Consider the following 24,055-nt stretch of genomic DNA (forward strand, 5'->3'; position numbering starts at 1 on the left):
CCGTCGCTGACTTTCCAAAACCGACGAAGTTAAAGGAGCTTCCAAGTTTCGTTGGTTTATGCTCGTATTTCCGACGTTTCATTCGAAATTTCGCATCCATAAGTGCACCCCTGACAGACCTTCTAAGCGGCGACAACGAACTTTCAGCTTGGTCACCCGTCTGCGATGACGCCTTCACGAAATTACGCCGCCTGCTAACCTCGCCACCTATCCTCCGTCACTTCGACTCTGCCGCCCCCACCGAGGTCCACACCGATGCCAGCGGCGTCGGACTCGGTGCCGTACTCGCGCAACGGAAGGCGGGGTTCGATGAATATGTCGTCGCCTACGCGAGCCGAACTCTGACAAAAGCCGAGGCTAATTACTCGGTTACAGAGAAAGAGTGTTTAGCCATTATTTGGGCCCTTGGGAAATTCCGCCCTTATTTGTATGGTCACACTTTCGACGTCATCACTGACCACCATGCCCTTTGTTGGCTGTCCACCCTCAAGGACCCACCTGGCCGACTGGCTCGCTGGGCCCTTAAGCTACAGGAGTACGACATCCGCGTTCTTTAGCGTTCTGGCTGCAAAACACGGACGCCGACGCCCTTTCTCGATCACCGGTCGCAGCTGACAACGCTTGCCTATCCGCCCTGGAGCCCGCACTTACATCACATGCACTGCACAACATGCCGTCGGAGCAGCCCAAGGATCCCTGGATAAGTGCTCTCATCACCATCCTTTCTGATCCATCCACCTCTTCATCTCGCGCTCTTCGCCGCTAGGCTACCCACTTCTGCATTCGCGATGGCCTTCTATATCGTCGTAATTACCTTTCTGACGGACGCAAGTGGCTTCTTGTGATACCCCGACATCTCCGTGACCTTATCTGCGACGCTTTCCACGCGGACCCGCAGTGCGCACATGCCGGCCTCTTCAAGACCTACGCTCGACTACGCCTCCGATTTTATTGGCGCGGCATGCATAACTACGTGCGAAAGTTCGTTCGCTCCTGTACTCAGTGCCAACGCCGTAAATTACCTCCCGGACAAGTCTACCCGTCACAACCCCTTCCTTGCCCTAGTCGTTCCTTTGATCGTGTTGGTATTGACATATACGGACCGCTACCATCCACTCCAGCAGGGAACCGCTGGATTATTGTTGCCGTGGATCACTTGACCCGTTATGCTGAAACCGCCGCTCTGCCGACTGCCACCGCCCGCGACGTTGCATTGTTTCTGTTACACCATTTCGTTCTGCGCCACGGTGCCCCTCGCGAACTTCTGAGTGCTTTGAAGGCACTACTCGACGAATGCCGAATCATTCACCGCACAAGTACAGCGTACCATCCGCAAACTAACGGCATGACAGAACGTTTCAACCGTACTCTTGGTGATATGCTATCAATGTACGTCGCCTCTGATCATTCAAATTGGGACCAAGTTCTCCCTTTCGTGACGTATGCGTACAATACTGCGGCCCAAGCAACTACTGAATTTTCCCCATACTTTCTCCTATATGGCCGAGAACCATCTAATACGTTCGATACAATTCTTTCATATCGACCTGATGCGTCCGAAAGTACTACGCTGTGTGAAGCTGCTCGACATGCTGAGGAATGCCGCCAGCTTGCCCGCTCTTTTTCCACCGAGGACCAGTGGCAGCAGCAATCCCGTCAACCTGCCGACTGTTCCGCACCAACATTTTCTCCTGGCTCTCTGGTCTGGCTTCGAGTACCCGCTCCCACACCCGGCCTCTCCGCAAAACTTGTCGCGAAATACCTCGGACCCTACCGCGTTCTGGAACAAACGTCATCCGTCAATTACATCGTGGAGCCCCTCAAGCACCTGCGCAATCGCGGCCGCGAACTTGTCCACGTCTGTCGCATTAAGCCGTACTACGACCCAATAGTAGTGTCTTTGCCTTAAGCCGCCAGGATGGCGCCTTTTTCGGCGGAGGGTGATTGTAATGAAGAAGAGTAACCTGTGCCTCAGCAGCATCGCCACCGGCATGAGCTCGTGGTTGCTGTCCTTGGGCGAAAGCTTGTGAGTGCTACCCGTTCACCTGCATCCGTTGCCAATAAACCTCTTAGCAAAATATTGAAAAATTAGAACGAATTTCAAAAGAAATCTGTTCGATTTATCTACAATTCTTACGGTCGAACTTCTATAACAGATCTCCTTAAACGTAGTGGCTTCTCTTCGATTACAGAACAAAATCGTGTTTCCCGATTAAAATTCTTTTTTCAGTTAGTGAATGGCCACTACCGTATTGATACCTCACACATTTTAACACCTGTAACTGGTTATGCTACCCGTGATAAACATTCCCAAGCAGTAGCCCCGTTAACGACGCATATCAACTGCTTCAAATACTCTTATTTTCCAAGAACAATAGTTGATTGGAATAAACTTCCTGACGAAGTCGTTACACTAATTTCTTTAGCCCTTTTCAGGCCCGCCTGCATTCTTGACTCTGTCGCACATAATTTACTTGCTTCTTTTTCTTGCATTCCGTCCTTTTATTTGCTTCTTTTTGCTTGCATTTTGTCCTTTTGTCATGTTCAATTCAAGCGTCGGCAAGCTTGCTTGTATATATGTTTGTATGACTGTACTTGTATGTTCCCACCCTGCAAAGATGTTGTAAGAGATCACAGTATCTATAAATAAAAAAAGTGATAGCGGCGTCAACGCCCGCCGCTATCGGTGGGCGCTGAAAAAAGGTATTTATTGGTAATAGTCCAGTAAAATAGAGTTTTTCTTTTCTCGCCAAGCGTATATTGTCGCGGTACAACGCCGAGAGAGGACAGGGAGACGTTCTTCAAGAACAGCAGGACAACCTGTTCAAGCAAAAGAGAGCAGAGACACGTCTTCTTCGTCGTCAGCCAAAATCCCACTAGACGGAGTCCGTTAATGCTCCCATCGTCGTTGTCGTCTTCCTAGAGCACACGCGTCATTTGTCCCTCCCTAGAAGAGCATCGTCCCGATGCTATACCAGAAATGCCACTTGCGGAAGTGAGGGCGCCTCGTACAGTTGGGTCTATCGGGGACGACCTCGTAGGTGACATCACTGAGTCGCCGCAATACTCGATGATGGAGTTGATGGAGCTACGGGTGCAACAACCCAATGAGCCGGTCACAATGTTCGCCGAAGACATGGCTCGTCTCTTTCGTAGAGCCGACCCGCACATGACCGAGGATAGGAAGTTACGCTACCTCATGCGAGGTGTAAAAGAGCAGTTGTTCGCGGGGGCTTGTGCGGAATCCACCAGTGCACCGTAGCTGATTTTATCAAGGAGGCTACGGCTATTGAGCGGGCCCTTCATTAACGATGCAGGCAGTACGATCGACTGTCCACCAGCATCGCAATCAATGCCGCCGCATTGCCTCCACAGTATCAGAGCTCCTTGCGTGAATGATAAGAGAGATCGTCAGAGAAGAAGTTCACCGGATCCTGACACCGACACTGGAGAGCCCCGTCGCGTCAATTGCCGAAGTGGTACGCGACAAAATCAGGCAGGCGTTACCGTTACCGGCCGCCGATCTTGCCAACCACCAGCGGCCCATGAGTTACGCCGCCACTGTCCGATGTTCCCCACCCGTTACAGCCACACCCCCGTACAACCAGCCTCCGAGAGCCGCTCCTTGGTCGCCGCCGCAAGAGGAGGCATCGCGGCGCGCACCCGTGATGCCGATGCAGTCCAACCGCCAGCCGTCATTCGCCGCGCCATGGACCACGCCGCAAAACAACCCTACGAGACGGCCACAATTTCGGAGATCCGACGCGTGGCGCACCGCCGATAACCGCCCTCTCTGTTTTAACTGTGGGGGTGCCGGCCATATTTCGCGCCATTGCTGGCATCGCGACACATCATTTCGACCTCTTCGTCCGTGGTCTGATGGTCGACGTGCAGATGGCGACTCCCTGCTACGCCGCGACGACGCTGCTTTTCAGGGACCTCCCATAGCGCACCCGAATGACGAATCCATGCCAAATGATTGAACTGATTTCGGCCATCGGTCGCGCTCTCCGACCCCTCCACGCCAGATGCCTGCTGGACGTACTTTTGCTAACCTTCAAGGCCGAAGGTCGCCCAGCCCCCGCCGGGGAAACTGAAGGCGGCGACCTCTGGGGGTGAGGTTGCAGGCCCGCCGCAAGACAATAAAAAGCCCCAAACTCGCCCGCTGCTGAACACCGAGAAGCCGATAACCACCGACCCCGAAGAAATTCTAAGCGCCGACCTTGATGTTTTCGTGGATGGGCAGCCAGTGACAGCATCAGTCGACACTGGTGCTGACTTCTCTATAATAAGTCAGGAACTCGCCCTACGCCTGAGGAAAGTAAAGACGCCATGGACGGGACCTCAAATAAGGACGGCAGGGGGCCAATTACTGATGCCTACTGGAAGATGTACTGCAAGAATTAGCATTGGAGATTCTTCTTTCGTGGCCGCTTTCATCGTTCTTCCTGCGTGCTGTAAAGATTTGATTCTTGGAATGGATTTACAAAGGGAATATGGCGCCGTAATTAACATTCCAGACCGCATGGTGACGTTTTCTAAGAGCCCTGGTTTAGTCCATTACTTATCGCCGCAACACAATGCTTTTCGTCTAACAGAAGATGACGTCGTAATCCCACCTCGGTCATGTATTCTTGTTTCGGTGGCCTGTGACGTACCGTTTCATTGCGAAGGAGTTTCCGACCAAATAACCATTTTGTTGCTTACTCACGGTATCTCGGTCGCACGAGGAATTGTAAATGTCACCGACGGGCGCACGAACCTATTGATAACATATTTTAGCACGGCTGTGGCTTATTTTGACGGTGTTGCGGATGTTCGCGACTGCTGTTCACTACTCGAAGGAGCGCCTACACGTCAGCACTGTTTTGCCGCCGCTCGAACGAGAACAGCTTTTTACGCTATTGGCCCAGTTCGTCGACTGCTTCAAGAGTCGCCTCTAACTAAGCACCGAATAATTACAGAGGATACGGCGCGACCCATTCACCAAAATCCCACTAGCGGAGTCCGTTAATGCTCCCATCGTCGTTGTCGTCTGCACACGCGTCAATATATAACTGATTAGGAATTTTATTTTCGTTGAATGAATCTAACTGCGTCTCGCTTTAATTTAAAAACGCTTTTCTTCCCCAATGTTTGTTCCCTCCAAACATAGTCGCGCTTCAATCACTGCTCCCATAAGCACCCTTGCTGATGTCGGTCACAATTCGTTCTGAACCACTTTTCGCCTGAAGCTTCGCGACCTATTTGGATCGACCTTGCAGCTTGCACTCCAGTACTCTTCGAAGTACTTTTCTACTTCCGTTTTTTTCCGGCACATTAACTTATTTCACCCTCTACAAAATGCCAGCAAGCCTTTGACATCTGGACTTCTGATATATTCGCGTTTATGTTTGTTGAAGATTGAAATTTTTCCTGGAAATTGTGTTCTAGTCTCATTAAATTATTGCAAGATCTTTTTAACCACATCATCAGTTAGTTTCACGTTCATACGAATAAAGACGCCATTTAGCCAGGAAGGTGACGTATTCATAGTAATGGCAAAATATTAGACAACTACACAAAATAAGGTTCGTAGTTTTATCGGCCGTCGAAATTGCAATAAGCATTCACTTACTAATTAAATTAACAAGCATGGTGTCATGCGCACACAGGTAAACATAAACAGATCTCACTCGATGACTCGGTGTTACATGATCAAAGGGGAGGAAGGATTGCCAGTCGCTTCAAAGCGTCTCGGAAACACGAGATTACGCGACATCCAAGACTAGGTGCGCGGAAACGCCGGCGCACATGGAGCAACCAGCTGCTCGTCCTCAAAGATGCATGTGCTTTTTATCAGATATGTGTGCGGGAGTTCTTTCTTGCTTATAGGTTTGTTGTTACTTTAGTTTCATGGCTGTGAATGTCATTGGCGTTTCGATTTGGCTTGTTTCACTGCTAGTTTATTACGTCACGATTGGTAGGGCGGAGATCTACGCTGTATTTACCATTTCTAGGCGATATATTTATATGTATGGACTGCCCTGTCCGCATACAAGCACGCATGCATAAGCGGGCATGTAAAGACTGTGATGCGCAATTATAATAAACTTACTCCTTCTTTCTCTCCTGCGTTCGCTGGTGCGCTGTTGCTTACGATTAATTACCAACTAGCCTGGTCACACTCCTTGCCTCGGAGAACGGCGCTCCGTAAGCAAACAGCAGCGCGGGCAGCCACGGCCGGGCTACAGAATGCGAGACGTCCATTCACCCGCCACCCCATGTAGCGCTTGCTTGTTCACATGACCTCCTGGCCTGCATCAAATCACCATCCTTTTCGGATCACCGTCGCACGCTTTTGCTCGCATCCGAGTCTCGCGGTGCGGGAAATACGATATGATCTATCGCACTTGGACTGTATACGGAGCATCACGGCTACAGCGACACTCGCCTGTCGTAATATATTTGTTATTGTAGTAAAAGAAACTGATGTTGGCAAGAGAAGAAGAGATCTCACCGGCTACTTGACAAGCCTCAGCAACCCTAAAGCTAATAATGTCAGCAATTCATAAAAGACATGCTACAGTGCACATAGCACTATGACGTAGGTTCCCGACTTATAATATTAAATGATACAGGTTTATTATTGTGATAACCAGAATCGATGATCAGATTAATAAATAGATTGCATTGCGTAGTTGTCACCACATAGGCACAATAGCAAAAAACAGCTTGAATTCATATATAGCAAAACTGCAATTATTATACACTGTAACAAGTGTAATAGGGGAGACTTAAATGCTGCATAATAAGATATTCTACGCACAATATAGTCATTGCTAAATGCACATAAAAAATAGCAGCGGAGGGTATACGGTAAACGCACACTCTATTTTATAATTCTTATCCTCAGGGAAGCGCACGACGTTGATCTTAATTGCTGGTAGAGTGTAGCATTGTAAAGTTTTGGTAAAACACTTTAGCACGATATTTTGAGCATCTGAAAGCCATGCTTTGTTCTGTACTGATGCAAAGAATCACGAATTGCGTCAATAGGCATGTAAATAGGAATGTAAACGTCATTCAGCGGCTGATGTGAGCTGAAATGGTAAATTGTCTATTTCAATTTTTCATACATGCGACGACCATCACGTAGAGTTTGAATGTCTGCCATCGTCATTTTTCGAATATTCGTTTTCGAGTATTAGGTTAGTGAGGCGCTCTTCTGCCGGCAAAATTTCAAATTCGGCTTCAGCCCACTCAGTTACAAAAGTTCTCTGAAACTCAAGCCGGGAAAGAGTCTCAGACTTGAAGCTTTGGTCTTGTCGGGAATCCCTCAGTGTATATCGCACATAAAAAGTCGATCACCTGGGGAATGATTGAGACCTTGCTGCGCAGGTCGTGCAGACCGATGAATCTGATGTCAACGCCATCAATGAGGATGGGGCCGTCTGGCTCCGTCATGCGGAACAGTGCGGCGATGATGGAGCTCTTGCCGGCACCCGTGCGGCCAACGACACCGACCTGCACGGCGAATAAACCCACATTGTGCAGCGACACCCGAGCAACCACGCAAGCGGCGCACGTTGCCTGCATGCACGTTGAAGCGCCGCTTCATTCCCAAGAACGTAGCTGGCAGCACTAAAGAAAGAACTGCACACACACACACACACACACACACACACACACACACACACACACACACACACACACACACACACACACACACACACACACACATATATATATATATATATATATATATATATATATATATATATATATGTGTGTGTGTGTGTGAAACGTACTTTTTAACGCGATAGCATTAAGGGCCCCGTGTCGTCGTTGTCGGGGAGCGACAATTTCCGTATTATTCATGTATATTTATATGCCACGCCTTGCTATATGACAGGCGGTATATGCGGATCATATTGCCACACTATTCTATCACTAAAGTTGCTCACACCTTGTATTACACTGTTGCCAAAGTTATGCTTATGAATTTTGAGAGTGACAGCCCACAAACAAATGTAACAAAACAAAACCGCGACAGCGCATGCCTTTTATGTTACATTCTTTTTGGCCCGGCTGCGCACTACATCCGGGATCAGCCCACGCAAAAAAAAAAAAAATAGCAACACAGCAATGTCATACGAAGTAAGGTGAGCGGCTTTGGTAGCAATATGAATTGTAGTAAACATGAGCTGATTAAGTAAGCAGGTGTGCTGCGGCGTAAGTAGACAAACAAGAAGAGAGACTCGATGACCACGAGAAGGCGCGTGTGAAACGGTGGTGTTGATGAGAAGCGCTTCCCGTGGGCAGCGCGTGCGAAGGGACACACCTGTAGCGCTGCACTGCCGACCCGGGCAGCATTGCATGTGTAGCGTGCGTTGGAAAATGTGGCCCGACTATTACTAACTGATTGAACAAGCGTGGTGTGAGCGCGCACAAACAAACATGAATAGATCACACTTAATGACTGCAGACAACGACTGTCAAAACGCTGGCAGCAAGCGCATACGGCGCAGCAACGGGCGAAGGTACGTGCGGTCTATCGCTCCAACGGAAACTGAGCGGCGAATGCACGGCGCATTAAGGTCAGAGCCGTGTGGAGATAAGAGACGGTGCTAGCGAGCGACGAGCGCGGTTGTTGGCAGAGTAGAAGTGCGCCCCCCCCCCCCCCCCCCTGCTCCCTCCAGCGCTGGCTTATCGCTTGCTTGCTTGCGCGTGGGAGATTGAGTGCGTTCGCTCTCCGTGATAGCGCGCGTCCCCGCACGCTTCCGCTCGGGCATACGGCGCGCGGCGAAGATTTTACCTATAGGGAACCTCACGGCGACGGCGACGGCCACGGGGACGGCGACGCCGACGGCAGAACTCCGGTTGAAGTGTCCATATAATTGCTATCGCAATAAAAAGATCGCCTTCGTGCCTAGCGTTCGCCGCTAGCGTTTCCCGGTAAACACTGCGATTACATAAGCTGCAGTTGCAGAGAAGCGTGAGAAACTGTCGGGGATATTTCAATGCTATCGCGTTCCACTCTTAAAGGCTAAGCTTAAGCTTGCTCCAGTTTTTTAAGGCGAAGCTTTATATGTCTAGGGAAAATCGTATGTGGCAAGGCGAAATCGCCTGTGTACGGAAAACTATAATCATCAGCATTGGCTCGAGCGTCGTCGTATTCTTACGCAGCTGGGCCGTTGGCGCCCCTCCGGTTGCGCTCGAGCTCGTGCTCGGCACGCGCTCGTCCCTCTGCTCCCGCGTTCGTCGTCATCGTCTTCTTCCACAGCTGGCTGCATTACCGCTCATCATTCTAGCGTAGAATTTCACTTCTCTTCTGTCGTCGTATTGGGTAAGTCGCGTTTGCGGGGATATGAGCCATTGCTTAAGGGGCTATGAGCCATTCATTGTCTTACGTAACGGACAGATTTAATTTTGAAGCAATTTAATTTCGAAGAATCGCAAGCGGCAATAGCGGGGGAGTGCTGCTAACCACGCCGCCGAGGAAAATCGTGACATCGAATGCAAGCGACAACGGCGGACTGCGGGCAGTCCGCAGTGATGACATTCTCTCCGTCGCAGCCAAATGTGTATGTAACCTCATAATTGAGAAATACTTTAACGAACCCTCAGGATTAATCTAGTGATAAACAGCGGGGCCGCACGTTTAATCTTCGCTGGTTAACCATCTTCACGGAGCGGAAGGGCCGATGAATTTTTTCGTTGGATCCGTTGTTTATTAAATTGAATAAAGCCCAGGCACACGTAGAAAAGCAAAGCCAAACTTTAATTAGAAGCTTCGGTCGGGTTCCGGCCTTCAACCCTTCATGAAGGACGGACCCCGGAAGAAACTTTATAATTAAATGTTTGTTTTTCTTTGGCTTGAGCCTGCACTTTTTTCTTCTTTCAGGGTTATTACGTGCCAAACGTGCCAAACCAGTTCTGATTATTAGCACGCCGTAGCGGAGAGTTCAGGACTAATTTTGATCACCTGGGGTTCTTTAACGTGAATTACAACGCAAGCACATGGCGTTTTTGCATTTCGCCTCCATCGAAATGCGGCCGCTGCGGCCGGGATTCGATCCCGCGATCTCGTGCTCCGCAGCGCAATGCCTTAGCTGACTGAGCCGCCGCGGCGGGGTGTACCAACTGTCATGCCACGTAGCTGGACAGAACCAAGATACACCCGTTTGGCGTCGGTTGGAGATACTCAGATTATTTTTTTGCATTCCGCCTAACTACATAATTAGTCCTAATTACTTAATAAATTTCTCAAATAATATCATTACATTAAAAGTGTCAATGAGAAAATTGTAATGCCAAATGAAAAACTCCCGATACAGCTTTCTGTCGCTCAATACGTGCTACACAAAGTGTTTTTCTGAGAGTGAAAAAAGCGGGCTTCTTTGACGCCCGTGAAAGCGCCTTTATGTAGCACGTATTGAGGAACAGTAAGCTATATCGCAGTTTTTAATTATCATCATCAGGCTATATTTATGTCCACTGCAGGACGAAGGTCTCTACCTGTGATCTCCAATTACCCCTGTCTTGCGATGCTGATTACAACTTGCGCCTGCAAATTTCCTGACTTCACCCCATCTAGTTTTCTGCCATCCTCGACTGCGCTTCCCTTCTCTTGGACATCCATCCTACGCATTACATGGCCTGCCCGGCTCCATTTTTTTTCTCTTAATGTCGATTAGAATATCGGCTATCCCCGTTTGCTCTCTGATCCACACCGCTCTCTTCCCGTCTCTTAACGTAAGGCCTCACATTTTAACACGAAAGTGTTTTATTCCGGGGTCCACCAAGACTTCACTGACGTATTTCCGTCACGGAAATACGTCATAGAACATAATACAAAGAAAGAAACCAGAAGAAAAAGTTCCACAAACATGCAAAATTTGGGAATCGAACCCACGACCTCTCGGTCCGCGACGATAGATCGCCGAGCGTTTAGCCCATTGCGCCACAAACGCATTCGCAGAGAGCTACACAGACGCGCCTTATATATCTAACACTCCTCCGTGTACCCGCGCTCTTGCTCGGGCGGTGCCGCCGCCTATGAGCAGAAAAGAGAAGTACTGCATTATGACACTAAAGCCCGGGATACATGGAGCGAACTTTCTCGACGAACTTCACGCGTCAAGTAACGACGCGGCGACACGACGCAGGATGTTTGCTGTGTTGCAATACATGCGGCGAACGCCGCCGCGCGTTGGCCGCCGTGTTGGCGGCGGTCCCGGCCGCCCGCTTCGAACTGAATTTGGCGTTGTCCTTGTAGAATTCACTTAGTTGGAAGCAAATGACTGCGTAAACGGCTTTCGCTTAGTCTCAGGCCGCTTCGACGACAGAGTATTATGGATAACCTTGAGTAGTTTTCGAGATCGCTTCTCGTTTCGAACGCGTCTAAGCCTAGCGAAAGAAATATCCGATGCCAACGCCATCTATCGGGGAAGTCGGGAGATAGGCATGACGACAGCATGTGGCCTCTGAGATAAGAAGATTTCTGTTGAAGGTTGTTGTAGAGAGCTTGCACTGCTTGTCTGTTTCCTCGCAGATCAGCGGATATGGGATGTACAAATACAACGCGATTCCTGAGAGATCATACTAGGAACTACTCAATCGGTGCAGAGACATGCAGACACGGCAACACCAACGCGATTGCAGACGACGCGAAAAGGCGCGCGCGCGCGAAACACCAGCATGCATTGCGACCGGAACTAGTGCCTCCTGATTGGCTGTCGTCCACCGCTGCGCGCTAGACGCTTCCGGCGGCGGCGTTCGCCCGACGAAAATGTTTGGACAGGCAGATCGGCTGCGGACGGCAAATTTCTTGACGCCGGCCGTCGGACGTTCGCCGCCCGACGAAGTTCTTCGCTCGGACGCCGGTTATTCGCTCCATGTATTCCGGCCTTAACGCGCACCGACAGTGAACGCTTCGGTGGTCTCAGTACTACGACACCTCGATGCCAGCATTCGAAGGGACGCTGGCATCAAGAAGCACTACCAACGCCACCTAGGTGGCGTTCACCGTACTCAGCACAGCGGAGCGTGGCCTCCGCAATTAGCTCTGAAAATGTTTCTGAAGTTGATCGCGGAGGCTGCAATTACGACGCGCTGTACGCGCTGATTTGACTCGGTGACGATTCAGTTACGTGCTTTGTCTTGCGCGTTGTATTAGTGTGTCAGTTACGTGCTTCGTCTTTCGCGTTGTGCTAGCGTGTGCAGCGTAGTGCAGCTTCCATATGCACGACGGTTGCTCATGGTCATCGACGTTGGTAGTCGTGATGGAGGAGACGTGCCACCAGGCGTCAGCGTGGGTGCATCAACGCCTAAGGGCGCTTTAGCCACAAAACACCAATAGACATTATATATCAATGTGCAATAAACATTACACTACTTCTGTGAAGACACGTTTCACTTTCGTGTTCTATACCGATTCCTATATAAGAGGGATCAACCACATTTTTTCATTCCATCCCTCTTTGTGCGGTCCTTAACTTGTTCTTGAGCTTTGTTAACCTCAAAGTTTCTGCCCCATATGTTAGCAGCGGTAGAATGCAAAGATTGTACACTTTGCTTTTCAACTACAGGGGAAGGGCTCGGAATTTTTTTTTTCGCTGTGGTAGTCTTCGTTTTTCACTGTCAGTTTTTCATATTGCTCGGCAATTTTCTCATTGACACTTTTCATTTATTTATAATATTTGAGAAGTTGCTTAATTAATTACGACATTTTATGATGTAATTCGGCGGAATGCAAAAAAAAATAATTCCAGTATCTCCAAGCGACGGCAAACAACGGTACCTTGGTTCTGTACAGCTGCGTGGCATTTGCATATCTTTAAATCTTGGTGCATGATAGTTGGGACACCCTGTACACGAACGAGAAAAGAAGGAAAACCGAGGGGATCGATTTTTCGTTGATCACGACCATACATATCCAATCGACAACGAAGTCAAGGAAAGCATCGGAGAAATTAGCTGTGGTTGAAACTGAATTATACAAAATAAAAATGGCAGCCAGTTCTACGAAGTGAAATCTGTCGAAACAGCGGAGCTGTGATCGCTCCGTTTCTGCGATTGTCGCGAATGTTTCTTTTTTAAGCGAAGCTTTATAGGCTCACAAGTGTCGGCGCTGGCACGTTAAATGTGGGCCGATCCTGGCGATAGTGCAGGAAGGGCCCAATCTCAGTGGGCTCGGGGACCTGTAACACCCCCTTGAACTACCCTTGTCACACGTGGGACCCAAAGCCCTTCCGTTGTCGAGAAAATGGGTTAAGCGAAGCTTGTCGTCTGATTCTAGCTTGAGGGCTTCCGAAGCCCAGGTGAAACGTCAGCGAAGAGCCGCGGATCCCGAATTTAAGGCAAACGAAGCGGGACACCTGCGACAGCGCCGTCTTGCCACAAGCTTCGCTTACCCACAGTTTCTCGACAGGGGAATGCCTCGGAATTTCTTTTTCGCTGTGGTAGTCTTGTTTTATACCGAAGGAACGTCCACATTTCCGCTGTTACGACAGATTGCGTCCCATCCTCCGCAACGCGCTAGGAACGCCGTCACCCGTGCAAGCCAACGCGTCCCATCCCCCTCAAAGCGCTAGGAACGCCGTCGCCCGTGGACGCTGACGCGTCTCAGCCCCCGCAAGTAGCACCGTTCAGGCAAGCTAAGCGGCCGCGCATGCCTAGCTTCGCCGTGGTCGCCTCCTCCTCGCAGCGCGCGCCCTCTCATTAGTCGACTCCTCCTCTGCTAGTCACGTGACCTGCCCTCTCAAGGTGCTGCTCTCATCCTCTCCTGGTCATGTGACCTCTCCGGCTCCACTCCTGCGTGGCGGCGGTCGTCATCGCCGGCGTGCGCTCAACTAAGAACAGCTCCACTGTTAATAAAGAAAATGGAAATGAAAGCGGACGAAATGATAACGTGTCGGCGGTGAGAGCCGAGCTCGTAACTTCCTCATTGCGCTTGCGTTGCACTACCAATTGTGCTATGGCGACGGCTATCAATGCGTCCACTAACTTGGGTATTTATGGAGGCAAAAGGCGTAGCGCATCAAAAACGGGACACGAGAGGAAGAACACAGACAACACACACGTTTGGCGCTAACTTTCAACAACAATTGGTTTTATTGCGGGATCACGCATGTATACCACTCTCTCGCCTGCAATAGAACTCGTGCTCCGAGCATCCTGTTTTTGATGCGCTACGCCTTTTGCCGCATCATGTTATACCAGTAAGCCTAACGTGCAACGTTGGGTATTTATGTTTACTAGATCTAGACCTGGGAGTGTTAACCAGCACCGCTCAAAGTCATGGTGCGCGGGTGAGGAACATCCTTTTTTTTTGCCCGATGGCGTCTCGTATTACGTGATTAAAAAGCCTCGATAAGTTCTCTTTTCGACCAGTCTCATTTCCCTTTTCTTTATTATTGTCTACATTTCAATGTCAACCACAACTAATTGCCCCGATGGTGTCCTTAGCTTCATTGCCGGTTGGCTTTATATGGTCATGATTATATATATATATATATATATATATATATATATACGGGAAACGGCTCCGCAGTAGCTCAATGGTGAGAGCATCGCACGCGTAATGCGAAGACGTGGGTTCATTCCCCACCTGCGGACAGTTGTTTTTTTGTCCGTGTTCATTTACATTTATTTATCATTTCTTTAGTTCAATTAGTAAGTACTAGTAATTTCCGTTATGTTGTCCTTGGTGTCATTGTTTGTTAGCTTCTTATATGATTAATAAAAATCGGGCCCCTCGGTTCCCTTTCTTCTCGTTCATATATATATATATATATATATATATATATATTGTAATGAAGCAGAGGCGCCTCTGTGTATGTGCCGACTGAAAAAAAAGACGAAGGACCGTGCTGTGATCGCGAGGGAACCCCGTGCTACGAACAGCCCTTGCAGTGCGTATACCTGTACCTAGCGTTCTTGCAACGTTATCGACGACAATAAAACTCGTCGCATTTAGTGGAGGTTGCTGCGATCCTTCGCCTCGTCCTGGAGCCCCGCACTCGAACCCTGCCAACACCAACACGATCACCCTGCACTATGCCTGATCCAGCCACTTCGTTGCCTGCACCACTGGCTGCCACTGTCGTCTGCGCCGGCGTCCCTCTTCATCGCGACCCACCCATTTTCAGTAGGACCGCCAAACACGACGTGGAAGACTGGCTCTCATCGTACGAACCTGTAAGTGCCCATAACAAATGGGACGACCAGTCTAAGCTGTCCCACGTGCCTTTCTACCTCGCCGACCTAGCCAAACTGTGGTTCTTCAACCACGAATCAGACTTTTCAATCTGGTCAGCATTTAAGACCTTTTTTTGCCGAAGTGTTTGATCGCCCCACTGTGCGTAAGCTACGCGCTGAACAGCATCTGCGCCAGCGCGCACAGCACCCGGGAGAGACATTACCCAGCTACATCGAGGATGTTCTCGATTTGTGCAAGCGGGTTAATCCCAGCATGTCAGAGGATGACAAGCTCAAGCGTATCCTCAAGGGCATCGAGGACGGCGCATTCCAGATGCTGCTGGCAAAAAGCCCAACGAGCGTATCCGTCCTTAGTAACCTATGCCAGAGCTTTGACGACCTGCGCCGCCAACGTTCCATCGCCCACCAGAACATTCAGCACGCCGATTCAGTCTGGAGCATCGCGGTTTCTACCGACCTTCTGCCCAACTCGACCCTATAGCAGCATATCAAAGATTTTATTCGTGAAGAGGTGGCCAGGCAGCTATCGCTGCTGCCTCACAGTGACGCACCTACGGCAGCTTTGACTACAACGCTACAGCAACCCATCCGGAATCAGATATGGGAAGCACTTCCTGCAGCTCCTACACCCCCCCCCCCCTACCCAATCCTATGAGTGTGCCGCTGTCCTATACCGACTTTACCAATAACCCTACGTCGCTGCCGCTCAGTTACGTAGGCGTGGTTGCACAGCCACCTCTGCCGACAGCTTCCTTTACATCGCCCATGTATCCGGCTTCATTTCCAGTTACCCGACCGTCACCACAATTTTTCGGTCCAACCGCAACGTGGCGCACTCAAGACAACCGGCCTATCTGCTTCGCCTGCGGCATTGCTGGCCATGTGGCGCGCTTCTGTCGCCGCCGCGCCCAAACAACGCATACCACCTTTGAAACGCCCACCTACGCACCACAATACGCCGCCGCGCCTCCATTTTCATCGAGACGTCTTGACACTGATCGCCGATCAGAAACTCGTCGTTCCCCTTCCCCTCGTCGGCGTTCGATTTCGCAGCTGCGTCGTCGAGCTCCCACTGAAGAGGGAAACTGACGGGTGCAGTTCCTGAGGCAAGAACTGCAAATACATCGACGTTCTCAAGACCATCCATCTTCGCCGCCAAATGTTATTACTGTTTTTGTAGAGGGAGTACCGGCAGTTGCGCTAGTCGATACCGGAGCCGCCGTTTCCGTCATTCACGAGGACCTTTGTCGCAAACTCCGAAAAGTGACTACAGCTCCCTTTGGCCTGGTGCTCGCCACTGCCAGCGCGCAGCGAATTTACCCTTCAGCTGTATGCACGGCCCTGTCGTCATCAACGAAGTTCTGTACATAATGAAGTGTTTCGTGCTACCATCGTGCTCTCACGACCTCGTCCTTGGTTGGGATTTCCTGTCACGTCTGCTGTCATTGACTGTTCTCGTGCAGAAGTGTCGCTTTTACCACTATGTGAATCACAGCTGACCGGCTCTCCTCACGTTGCCGATAAACTCATTGTTGATGCCGACACAACCATAGCCCCTGAGTCGTCGATGGCTGTTGTCCTATCATCTGCTGCCGACTCTGACGCCACTGTAGTGTTCACGCCGCCCGATGTGTTTGTTCAGCGCAAGGGCATCGTTCTTCCGTTTGCCGTGCTCACTATAACATCTGGGTCAACTGTGATGCTGGTGGTGGTGGTGGTGGTGTGAGCTTGCGTGGAGAGAACCTAGGATACTTTCAGGCGGTCGGCTACGTTGACGATCTCGATGTCCCTACCGACTCCCACCGTTGTTAAGTTGACGCTATCGCTTCTGTCTCAGACTCATCGTCTTCAGGGGGGCTTGACAATGCCATCGACCCTGCTCTTTCCCTATCTCATGGCCGCGAACTTCTCGCTCTCCTTCACAAGTTTCTTTCTTCTTTCGACTGCCATCAGACGTCATTGGGCCGTGCCAACGGTGTTTCTCACCAGGGGAGTAGCCAGAAACTTTTTTCGGGGGGGGGGGGGTTCACCGGCCCGACCGGGGGGGGGGGGGTGGGGGGGCAAGCTTCTGCTGTTTTCTACGTCACGTGATCTATAATAAATATGAGCTCTTTAAGCAGACTCTATACATGTATATCAAAGTCATGGGACCGCCCCCCCCCCCCCCCTCGCGTGTGCGTGTGCTTGTGAAGAAATTAAGTAAAAAGTAAAGTAAGCTCGGTAAATACAGTAAGTACGACAGGTACAGTCGGCGTTTGGAGCAACGGTCTCTCATCGCGCCACTGAATGGACCAGTCTTCGAAAACGCATCATTGAGACGACCTGTGCTTTCGTAGAAGACATCATTAATTGTTAATTTCCGTTAAGCGTAGATGGCGTCATCCTCGTCGGGGCGAAGTGCGCTTCACAAGTCAAGGACGGCTGCACGCGTGAAATTGCACGTGTGAACTTGACAGTATACTCGACTCGTTTGTTACGAAAAAATTTATAATGTAATTATTATAGGGGACATTAACATTAACATCATAAATATCAATGATAGTTCCTGTGTAAAGTACTCTAAGTGCTTCAGTGGACATGGTTTGGATTCTCTACTGGATTCTCCGACGCGATGTGCTCCTTCCGGTCGGAATACGCTTATTGACCACATACTCAGTAACGTCATGTCTGATCAAAAATCTGGTGTGGTGAATTTTAATCTGACGGACCATTATCCGGTTTTTCTCTTATTGAATACTCAAAATAAATGTAAAAATAAAATGGTTAATAAGTGTTCTTTTGATTCTGTGAAATTTGTGGATATGGTATCCCGCTCTGACTGGGGGCTGTTATCTGAAGAGTCATGTGTTACCAAAGCAATCATTAATTTGACTGAGAAACTAACATATATCATAAACTCATGTACGTCTGTATCCTCCATATCTCGTTGGTATTCTACCCCCAGAAACCCGTGGATCACTAGAGGCCTACTGCGCAGTATAAATAAAAAAGATAATCTTTACAAAAAAGCAAAACTCCAGCCACTTAACCTCGCCCTAAGGGCCCGTTTTAAATTGTATTCACAAACTCTCACCGTCTTACTGAAACAGGCTAAAAGAACCTACTACCAAATAAAGTGCTCGAAAATGGGAATGACTGCAGAAAGAATTGGAACGTAATAAAAGAATTTTTAAATCTAAATCAACAGGAGGCGCTTGTAAGAGAATTTACGGACGGCACGAGCACTATAACTAATCCTATAGCTGTCGCCAATTCTTTTAATGAATCATTTTTCAAGAGCCCTGCATCTGTTGTCACTAACTTGCCCAGGTTGTCTCGCTCGCCTCACTCTTTTTTCCTAAAACCCACTTCACCAGATGAAGTTCTTCGCACTATAATAAGTCTGAAGACCACAGGCTGTGGCCTAGATTCCATTTATCCATCTAAAATCAAACTTGTTGCTCGCGAGTTATCTTTTGTTCTTTCTGATATTATTAACACTGCATTTCGTACCAGCGTTTTTCCAACGAGTCTCAAACAAGGAAAAGTAACACCTGTATTTAAAAAGGGTGATCGACATGTTTTTTCTAATTATCGCCCTATTACCATCCTCCCATTTTTCAGCAAAGTAATTGAGAAGCTCATTGTTAATCGCCTAACAAACTACCTAACAAAATTTAGCCTTTTGACACCTAAGCAGTTTGGTTTTCGTGCTAACTTCTCAACCGAATTAGCGTTGATAAAACTAACTGACAGCTTAAAGCAGTTTATCGATAATGGGCTATGGGCAGGGGCGGTATTTGTTGATTTAACTAAAGCTTACGACACTATTAACCATCCGATTTTGTATGCTAAACTTGAATCCCTCGGAATTTGTGGGCCTGCTTTAGCCCTTTTGAAAAGCTACCTTACTAACAGAACCCAGGTTGTTAGTTACGGAAGTGTTTTATCAACTCCAATAACAACTAACCAGGGCGTTCCACAAGGATCAATTCTGGGTCCTCTACATCAATGACAATCTACATCAATGACTTACCATCATCACTTAATTCTTCTGACTGCATCCTCTATGCTGATGATACAACCATATTCATTAGTGATAAAGACATTAACAGTCTACTAAGAAAGTTAAACGCCGATGTCACGAATCTTGTTTCTTGGTGTACGGATAACTTGCTAAATGTAAACCCTGTTAAAACAAAGTTCATGTTATTTCACTCGTCCCAAAAAACGCTTACAATGACCCCTGAACTATACATCGACAACTACGTCATTCCTCCCTCTAATTGTATTACTTTTCTAGGTGTTACATTAGATTCTCAACTTAAATACAACATTCACATTAATTCTCTTATTAAAAAGATTGCTTTTGGCATCCGCGTGCTCATTCGAACACGACATTTTTTTCAACAACATATTCTAAAATCGCTTTACTATGCTTTCATTAACAGTCACCTTACTTACTGTATTTCATCATGGGGCAACACATACCCCACACACCTGACATCCCTCAATCACCTTCAGAACCGGGCAGTCCGAATAATTGCCCATAGTTCATTCACCGCATCAGCGCCACCCATTTCTCGCACTCTTGAAATTCTACCATTAACCTGCACATTTCAACTCAAACTAGGTCTTTTATTGTTTAGAAGTAGAAACTGTGACATTCCGACTGAGCTACTTCCCCCAACGCTACTTTACAATACAAATAACACACGGTTTTCTGAAAATAATAACCTCTTGCTTCCAAAAGTAAACACTAACTACGGTAAAATGACAGCCTTCTTTTCTGCAATTTCGTTTTGGAATTCTCTGCCGTCAAATATTAAATCAAGCCCTTCGCTACACTGTTTCCGTCGACTTCTAAAACAGTTTTTACTAACAACATACGTTAACTAAAACATATATGTGTATGTGTGTGAGTATGTATATATATATATATATATATGTGTGTGTGTGTGTGTGTGTGTGTGTATATGCGCATACATTATGGTTTATCAACTTTTTATTGTTTTTCTCGGTTTGTGTTCCTGTATCTGGCAATTGGCTGTATATACTGGAATATTATTGGCAATTGGCTGTATATACATTAAGTTTGTTGCTGTGTTGAATTGCGCACGGTTGATGTTATGTAATCATTATATTCCTATTCAATTATTCCTATGTTTGAAATTACATATGTATTTCAAAGTAGAATTGTTGTTGCTCTTTTCTGTGTAATCTTCAACTACCGGATGATTGATTAATTACTTCTATTTTGTTTATTTGCATTTTTCCATAATCGCAAGCCTTAGGTGATGTGATATTTTTTTTATTCATTTACTTTGGTTATATTGATTGGTATTCTCCCGCTATTTTTACCTTAGTTGCTAATCGTATGCTCTACATTTTTATGCATGTACTAACAGGAGGTCCCCCTGACAGTTTTTACTTTGGGACCTCCTTCTGTATTATTATTACTTTGTAACTGTTTTAATGTATAATAATAAAATGATTGATTGATTGATTGACCAGGCTATACCTACTCCCATAGCAATAGCTTGTTCGCTGCGTCTTTGCGCTAGAAAACTTAAATACGCGCAAAAACGCGTAAGGCTTTTCTTTATCGAAGCTTTCGTCACCTTGCTCCCTCATACGAGTGGGTTGCATTTCCTGCGGCAAGTGCATGGGCCGCTGTGTCTTCCGCTGTGTGCGAACGTGCAGCCGTCATTTGCCTTTACGTCAACAGATTCAGAATTGTACAGAATATTTCACCGCACAGCATAGATATGTACATAGGCATGTGTATCCATTTTAAGTAGTGCGTGCAACTCAATTCTGCTTCACTTACGCCGGTGTAAAGAAGCGGCCTTGTACTTCGCAGCATCTCGACTGATTGGTGTACTAGTGATGCAGGAATGAACTCCGGTCTTGTTCAGTGCATAGTTCACATAATCGATTTCTCAGGACGCGTGAACTCCGACGAGAACTGTCAGCGCCTGCAACAAGAGTTTACTTACGCTGTACTGCGCACAGCAGTAATTCATGCTTGTCGGCTGTCTGTTTCGTACATTCTGTTTCGAGTCGGTGTAATTTCACTGCTGTCATCAACCCCTTCGTGTGTACCAGGCGCGTAGCCAGGGGGGGGGCTTATGGGGCTTCAGCCCCCCCCGAAATTTTTTCGTGCTGGCATGCACCGCCGACCAAAACTACCACCGACGCCGGGAATAATAATAATAATAATAATAATAATAATAATAATAATAATAATAATAATAATAATAATAATAATAATAATAATAATAATAATAATAATAATTTATTTCCCATGAAAAGAATTACATGGTGGGGTTCTGGATAAAAAGTTGCACGCTGGCAACTTGACCAGCCCAAAAACCCATCAAAGGCAACAGAGGGCGTCGGGCGCTCACATGTGAGTAAACAGATGCGAAGGTGTCAATTTACAAAAAAATAAAAATGTGTATACGAGACAGGTAGTAATACACTTTAACAATTAGGAAAACAAGTAGCCTGCATTAACAAGGAAATATTGAATGTATACATGAGCATTATAGATTACACAAAGAAAGTCTTATTATACAAAAACAGGAAGAAAAATAGGGAAAAAACATAACATAGCACTATATTCAGTGCAGCATAAACTAAATCAAATAAAGGGGGGAAAAGTCATACAGTATGGTATATGAACAAACTCATTAAACAACAAGGATTAGTTTGACTGAAAGTAGTTGTGCAGGCTGCATAAGGACAGAAGGTCTATTTCTCGTAAGGCGAGGTTATTGAGTAAAGTCGGAAGTGTATGTCTAAGCATTTGTTGACCATAATTCGTTCTTGAGTGCGGAATGTTCCATTGTTCAGGTGTCACAGTGTCATAGGCTGCGACATGTTCGTGTAGGCGAGCTATGTTCAATCATTCTGCATTATGTCTGCAATGTCTTTTTCACGCTCGAAAGACATTTCGGCACGAACATTGCGAACTCGGGCTGGATTCATGGCACCTGGGGTGGATTTCGTGGTACCTGGGGTCACGTAACGCAAGGAGCCCCATCCGAGCACGAACTTTCAAGGGCTTTTCGATAGCGAGCGGGCGCCTTGCGGCATCTCGCAGCGGCCGCGGAATCTGCAGAGCGCATGGATTTCAATTCCGAAACTGTATGGGTGTAACGTTCTCATAAACTTTTGACGTGAAAGGTGCACTGACATTTCCAAAGGCGTGCTTTAAAAGATTTTCAATTCTGGAACTTTATGGGGTTAATGCTGTTATAAACTTGGACCAACATGCGTGCACTGGAGCCCTCTTGTCCAAGCCGTTCCAGAAATGAAAGCACGCGCTCGCAATCTTCCACACGCACGAAAATACTAAATATTACCGTGACTGTGAGCTAGCAGCTGATAATTTTCTCCAAACATTTTCAGGACGCGTGCCCAATGTGATCGATCAGCTGGACCAGGGCAGACAAAGTAAAATTTGAGAAAACAGGAGAAAGGAAATGACCTATTATTGAGGAAATTCTTTTTGCGGGCTACAAGGTCTGGCTCTCGTTGGCCACAGGGACAGTGGTCCTATGGATTTAAGCATAGGCCCCGCTGAAAATACAGGTATTTTCAGAGCGCTTCTTCGCATGCGAGCTGATTGTGGAGATACATATCTGAAGAACCATTTGGAAAGTTGCCCCAGTAATGCCTCGTATTTAAGCCCAGATGCACAAAACCAAATTATACAAATTTGTGGCGAAATTATCAAAGAAAGCCTAGTTGCAAAAGATGGCTGCTTCTCCATACGTCCTGACAAAACGATGGACATCGCCGGAATCGAACAGCCTACTGATTGTGCAAAGTACCTAAACAAGGATAAAAACAACATCGAAGGAGTGTGTTTAGGTTTTATCACCGGATACATGCCCTCTCCCTTTGCGACTGCAGGTTCTATGTAAATGTGTACAAACTGTTCCAGATTCTAGTCACCCTTCCAGTGACCACTGCCAGCGCAGAGAGAATATTTTTTAACAAGAGTTTACTAAAAAACTACTTGCGCTCTACAATGTCTGTGGAACGCATGGTTAGACTGGTGCTTCTATACACCCACAGAGACGTCGGCATCAACGTGTCCGAAGTCATTGACCGCTTCGCTCAACTTCCCCGCCGAGAAGTTTGTCCTTTAGATAGCGAAGCAGCAAAAATCAATGCAAGTAAAAAGCTCTGTTCCTTCAGGTCCATAATCTCGTAATTATGAAAACGTATGACTGTTCGTTAGCTTTGAAACCGCAGAAATTTTAGCCGTTTAATCTAGCAGTTAGCATCATGATCAAAATTATCATGCGAATACGAAAATTACGAGGGCATCAATAACCAATTTTGACCGACCTTGCTCATTCAAAGCCCGGCCCAAGCGGCGTTTGCCAAGAACACACTCGGATATTGCGTAGTAACTTGCCGCATCATCTGTGGCTTTCGTTTGTCCTTTTCTTTCCTTTTTAGCTACCTGCTTTTATTTCTTTTTTGAAACGAAGCAAAACCCTCCTTTAATTTTGGGTGCAGAATAATTGTTGCCGCTGTGCAGACAGTTAAATTACACATTTTCGTACTGGTTTCTGCATTATTCCTCTATTATTATACCTGTATGGTGCTGTCGCGACCGCTGCATGGCCCGAGAACATATCACGATTTCTGCGATCATATTTTTGTTCTTGCCTAGATCATCTGTCTTCCTGCGCGCAAAGTTTACTATCTCTGACTCCGCCACGTGTTTATTTGTCTTGTTTGACGCATAATATACAGTGACGTTTGCTTAAATACGTAGATTTATTGGAGACTTAGACGTATATTTAAATATCTTGTTGCGAGGTGTTGTGTATACAAGCAGTGAACTTTG

General features: G+C 47.4%; 1 protein-coding gene across 2 annotated transcripts in view; it reads right to left on the bottom strand.

The window, feature by feature from the left end:
* The window catches only part of LOC119441294 (ATP-binding cassette sub-family C member 4-like), a 450,511-nt gene that overhangs the window by 63,888 nt on the left and 362,568 nt on the right, over positions 1-24,055 (bottom strand). For both annotated transcript variants that reach the window (XM_037705919.2, XM_049661127.1), the window contains one exon: positions 7,351-7,506. In XM_037705919.2, coding sequence (XP_037561847.1) covers positions 7,351-7,506 — 156 coding nt within the window. The remainder of the gene's footprint in view (positions 1-7,350; positions 7,507-24,055) is intronic.

This window comes from Dermacentor silvarum, chromosome 2 (assembly GCF_013339745.2).
Source record: "Dermacentor silvarum isolate Dsil-2018 chromosome 2, BIME_Dsil_1.4, whole genome shotgun sequence".
NCBI classification, from domain to species: domain Eukaryota; kingdom Metazoa; phylum Arthropoda; class Arachnida; order Ixodida; family Ixodidae; genus Dermacentor; species Dermacentor silvarum.